At 46.5% G+C, this 5,000-nt stretch overlaps 2 protein-coding genes across 2 annotated transcripts in view; one reads left to right on the top strand and one right to left on the bottom strand.

Annotated features, from left to right (window-relative positions):
- Positions 1-1,948, top strand: part of LOC308085990 (ankyrin repeat and protein kinase domain-containing protein 1-like) — a gene marked incomplete at both ends in the record, with an annotated part of 28,345 nt that extends 26,397 nt beyond the window's left edge. Inside the window, one exon of the mRNA XM_080429308.1 lies at positions 1,799-1,948. Coding sequence (XP_080285434.1) covers positions 1,799-1,948 — 150 coding nt within the window. The remainder of the gene's footprint in view (positions 1-1,798) is intronic.
- A 71-nt stretch (positions 1,949-2,019) lies between these two features.
- The window catches only part of LOC308085988 (cysteinyl leukotriene receptor 1-like), a gene marked incomplete at both ends in the record, with an annotated part of 4,688 nt that continues 1,707 nt past the window's right edge, over positions 2,020-5,000 (bottom strand). The window contains 3 exons of the mRNA XM_080429304.1: positions 2,020-2,569; positions 2,688-2,855; positions 3,183-3,350. Of these exons, the coding sequence (XP_080285430.1) occupies positions 2,020-2,569; positions 2,688-2,855; positions 3,183-3,350 (886 nt within the window). The remainder of the gene's footprint in view (positions 2,570-2,687; positions 2,856-3,182; positions 3,351-5,000) is intronic.

Genomic DNA, 5,000 nt, shown 5'->3' with positions numbered 1-5,000 from the left:
CACTTGGTGCTGCGCCATGAGCATGTGTGCAAATCTTTGAATATATATGTTTTTTAAAGCGAAAGTTTTTAACTCAAATCTTTGCTTCTGGGGGGATTCTACAAATGTCTTCTAAATCCTAACTTAAAAAATAATAATATGTTGCTTTAATATCAAACTTACTCAAACGTTTTCATGTCAAGGACCCCCAAAATGATATGTATTTGGCCACGGACCCCCATCTCAAAATATGTTGTTCCAGGGACCCCCAGAAGCAAAGATTTGAGTTACAAATGTTCGCTTTAAATATATATATACAAACAGTATATTCAAAGATTTGAACACATTTTCACGATTTTTCAAAAAATATTTTTATTTAAATTATGTGTCCAAACTGACCGAATAACCGACCGAACAAACCGTAAACCGACCGAATAACCAAATAAGCGTTACGTTATGGATGTAACAAACACACCAAAGGAATTCGTTAAATTACCGGTAAACTCCTTTAACTCTGACGGTAGTTTTTATTTTTTTCCTAAAGTTTTAATCAAACTTTTTTTGTGACGGAGGCTGATACCGTCCGTCAACTTTCTCCGTCACATAAACACACACGGTGTGTGTTTCTTAACACACACACACACACACACACACAGCATTTAGATAACGTGGTGGAGTTAAATGAAGGCAGTCTGACGTCATCATAACACTTTCATAAGTTCAAACAGGTGATTGGCTACAATAAAGGTGTTATGACGTCATGCCATGACGTCATAGGACGTTATAGGTAGGTTGATGATGCATTGTGACAGCAGCACATCATGTGACGTCAACACCGGTTATCATATCTAAACATTCTTATAGAATATGATGTTATAGGACATTGTGTTTACTGTTATGGTTGTAAACATTATATTTAAGTTCACCAATAATTGTCACACGAACAATTGCGATTAAGGATTTAACTGTGTTTGGCCGTTGAACATTAGAACATATGAATACACATTTAATTTATGTTTGCCTTTTACGCTTCATAATCAAAAATTGCGCACAGTTATGATATTTATGATTAATAACTGTAATATATAAAGAAATGACCCCTACCCCCCCTCCTTCATTTTCCTCTTTTGTATATATATATATATTTTTTTCTCTCTTCATACAAGTAACCTGAAAGCTGATTGTATGACATTCTGTATAGTAGTGTGTATCTGTCTGCCTCTTATATGACATCATGATTTGTGTGCATGGGGTTCTCATCTTAAACAAGCTTAGTGCTTAATGAGAGTTTCAGTTTAGTAGACCTTGTATTGTGAATTTGTACTTCCATGTACTGTTATGTACTGTCATGTACTATTCTCATGTCTTACTAAATCAACTACATCAATCAATCAATGACTGACATATTTCATCATTTGATTCTTACATTTATTTTTCTTTCTTTTCTTACATTTCACCAGCTTAAAATAAGACATATCACACATTGTGTGTTGCTTTTCGATGTATACACTGTATCATTTTATAGAGGTATCTAAAGAGCATAAAGTATGTTTCTGAACGGCCAAAGTATCCGAGACAGAAATGAGACCTGCAGCTGTTTAGATGCCTCAATAAAACGATGTACTGTACACATGGAGAAGCAAGTGATTAGAAAACAACCTGTTATAATTATGTCTTCTTTTATATTCTTAACCGATTATATGACAATGGTTGCAATCCTTCAAAAATAGAGTTTGTTCATGAGCTGGTCCAGCCGGCTGCATTCACTGCAATGTAATTCTGCCCCAATGGTACTGGACAGGCGTGGTACTGCCCCTAGTGGACAGGCGTGGTACTGCCCCTAATGGACAGGCGTGGTACTGCCCCTAGTGGACAGGCGTGGTACTGCCCCTGCTGGACAGGCGTGGTACTGCCCCTAGTGGACAGGCGTGGTACTGCCCCTAGTGGACAGGCGTGGTACTGCCCCTAATTTACAGGCGTGGTACTGCCCCTAGTGGACAGGCGTGGTACTGCCCCTAGTGGACAGGCGTGGTACTGCCCCTAATTTACAGGCGTGGTACTGCCCCTAGTGGACAGTCGTCTCAGGCCGTGTCTGAAGTCGGTGGTGCTGTAGTAATAGAGCAGAGGGTTGACAGCACTGTTCCAGGCGGCCAGACACAGCGTCACCACGACGACGCGCTGCAGCGTCACCACGACGCCGCAGCGCCACCCGGCCACCACGGCGTGCAGGTGCAGCGAGCGAGCCGCGTGATAGGGCAGGAAGCACAGCAGGAAGGTGGCCGTCACCATGGCGATCAGACGAACCGGCCGCCGGCGGCAGGTCAGCCTCCTCGCTTCGCCGTCACTCGACGACGACTTCCGGTCGCGGCGGTCGCTGCCTCGTACCCCGTTGTCATGGAGACTGCCTCGTACCCCGTTGTCATGGAGACTGCCTCGGGGGAGGATGAGGCGGCGGGCGATGCTGCCGTAGCAACCCACGATGACCAGGAAGGGGAGGAGGAAGCCCAGGGCCAATCCCACGTAGTTTAGGACAAGGACACGCCCCCACGACACCATGCTGCCCGGTTCAAAACACCTGGGAACTCCTGACCTGTAGACAGGTTAGAGAGACAGACAGGTTAGAGAGAGACAGGTTAGATACAGACATACAGACAGATGGACAGACAGACACTTTCCCTGACTCCACCCCTGACTCCTCCCCCTCTCACCTCACTCTGACTCCCTGGAACAGGAAAGGTACGGAGGCCCCGCCCACAAACAGCCAGACAGCCAGACAGGCCAATGAGCTTCTAGTGGGCGTGGCCAAAGTGCGGTGTCGCAGGGGGCGGACCACGGCCAGCCAACGGAGCATGCTCAGTAGAGTCAGGAAGAGGATGCTGGGTGGGGGGGGGTGGGGGGGGGGGGGGTCAGAAAGTCAAGAGGATTATTGATGAGTATAGAACCAGAACCAGCAGGGAGAAGTGAAGCTCCAAAGTCCCCTGGTGGTCAACTCTGGTAGTACAGCGTCTAACCACAGCTTGGGCACAATGGCATGAACCAATTAAAACGCTTTCGACTCACGAGCCTCCAGTGGTGTAAAGTAGCTACCAGGCTATAGATATCATGATCCTGTGCGTGCGTGCCTGTGCATGTGTGCGTGTGTGCATGCTTGTGTGCTTGTGTGCATGTGTGTGCTTGTGTGCTTGTGTGCGTGTGTGCGTTACCTGGTGTACAGGTTGAGATAAAAGCAGTACACACACAGTCGACACAGCCAATCAGGGTAGTCCCACACCGCTCCTCTGAGGTAATAGGCCAATCGCAGCGGGAGGGTGAGGGCGAAGCCGGCGTCTGATAGGGCCAGGTTTGTCATGATGACGCTGGAGGCGGAGCTCCTGGAGGAATCAGGAAGTAGAAGTTGGATAGACGAATCCACAGAACGGCATTCATGACTGCGGTGTCAAGCGTCTGCCGCTCCGCACAGCAACACCGCAGCTACAGGGCAGCGCTCTTGAGGATCCGTCTATAGAACAAGCCCCCAGAACCCAGAGGTTGCGTTGAAGCGCATTGGACATGCTGGCCATTCATAGGTACTGCGGCTTAAGACAGCCTGGGGCCACTAACACGAACGAGAGAAAACGGTTTCTGAACCAATGGGCTCGACGCACGAACTTGCGCACAGGGTTGCACACGGAGGCGTCACCTCCGTGATGCAGAACGTGTCACAGCAGCCCCAAATAGGCCCCGCCCATCACATTTCACAACCCAAAAGAAGGGGTGATTTAGGACCATGTGCTGCGTGAGCAAGTGGATGGGAGGGGATTTCCAGTGCCCTCTCTATTCATTTTAACTCTATGGTGTAGAACATACATGGGCAACTGGCGGCCCGGGGGCCACATGCGGCCCCCACCTTCACTTAATGCGGCCCACAGGTTAATATCAGAATACTGATATATTATTGATTAAAGCTGTTACAATTCCAAACATGCAAACATGACCCGCTTTAATTACTTCAGTCTATAATGACTAGTATTACAATTCTATTGTCTTTTGTCCAATCGTCCAATGTATTTGTATTTAAGTTAATAAAGTTAACATAGCTATAACTAAATGCATTTGAAACTAGAAAAAGTGCTCCTCGGAGCACAGGTCTCCACCAGGTCAGGTACGTTATTCTGGCCTCCTGGTGGCGCTATAATAGGCCAATGTGAAAAGGGTGCCAACCGTGCCATTTATTCTTGCATTGACACTGCATTCATGATTTGAGGCATTTTGTTCCAAAAATGTGTTTTGCTAAATTAGACCTGCTGGTGGCGCTATAACAGGCCAATGTGAGAAGGGTGGCATTTCTTCCTCGGCTTAGTGGGAATGTGCGTGTGAAATTTCACGGAAATCGCAAGCTGTGTGTATACTTTGAGGCATTTTGTTCAAAACGGACCAATCCTGCAAACTTTGGAAGTCAACCTTAGGCAATGAGGATAGAATATGGGAAATTGGACAGATCCATGTTGATCACATGACTATAGTGATACTGTGTACTGATTTGCATGACGTTTGGATAACATTTGTAGGAGTAATATAAAAAAATGGGTTTTGCACAAATCGGCCTCCTGGTGGCGCTATAACAGGCCCATGTGAAAGATTTGGGGCAGAAGTTCTGAATTGGCATCCAGGGAGTGTGTGTGCACAGTTTCGGAGCGACCGGGCCAACGGTGCCGGAGATTAGCTGGTGACAGACGGACACACACACACACACACACACACACTAACACACACACGGACACACGGACGGACGGACAGGGGGTAAAACATACTCTCTCGCCATGCCTTCGGCCTGGCGGAGACAATTAAATACAAATTCGAAAATAGCAGATCTAAAAGCTCAAAACGCGTCGGCAGTTCGACGCGTTTTGAGCTTGTAGATCTGCTATTTTTGCTATTTTTGAATTGGAATTCAGAAATGTGTTCCCTGTTTTTTAAGTGGAATCCTGAAAAATAACATTTGTATTAGGCTACGTTTGTGTGACATAGAATGGCCAGACACT

This window comes from Gymnoscopelus braueri (assembly GCF_963280865.1).
Source record: "Gymnoscopelus braueri genome assembly, chromosome: 5".
Classification (NCBI taxonomy): domain Eukaryota; kingdom Metazoa; phylum Chordata; class Actinopteri; order Myctophiformes; family Myctophidae; genus Gymnoscopelus; species Gymnoscopelus braueri.
The sequence above is the reverse complement of the archived record's forward strand: the minus strand, read 5'-3'. Positions and strand labels throughout refer to the sequence as shown.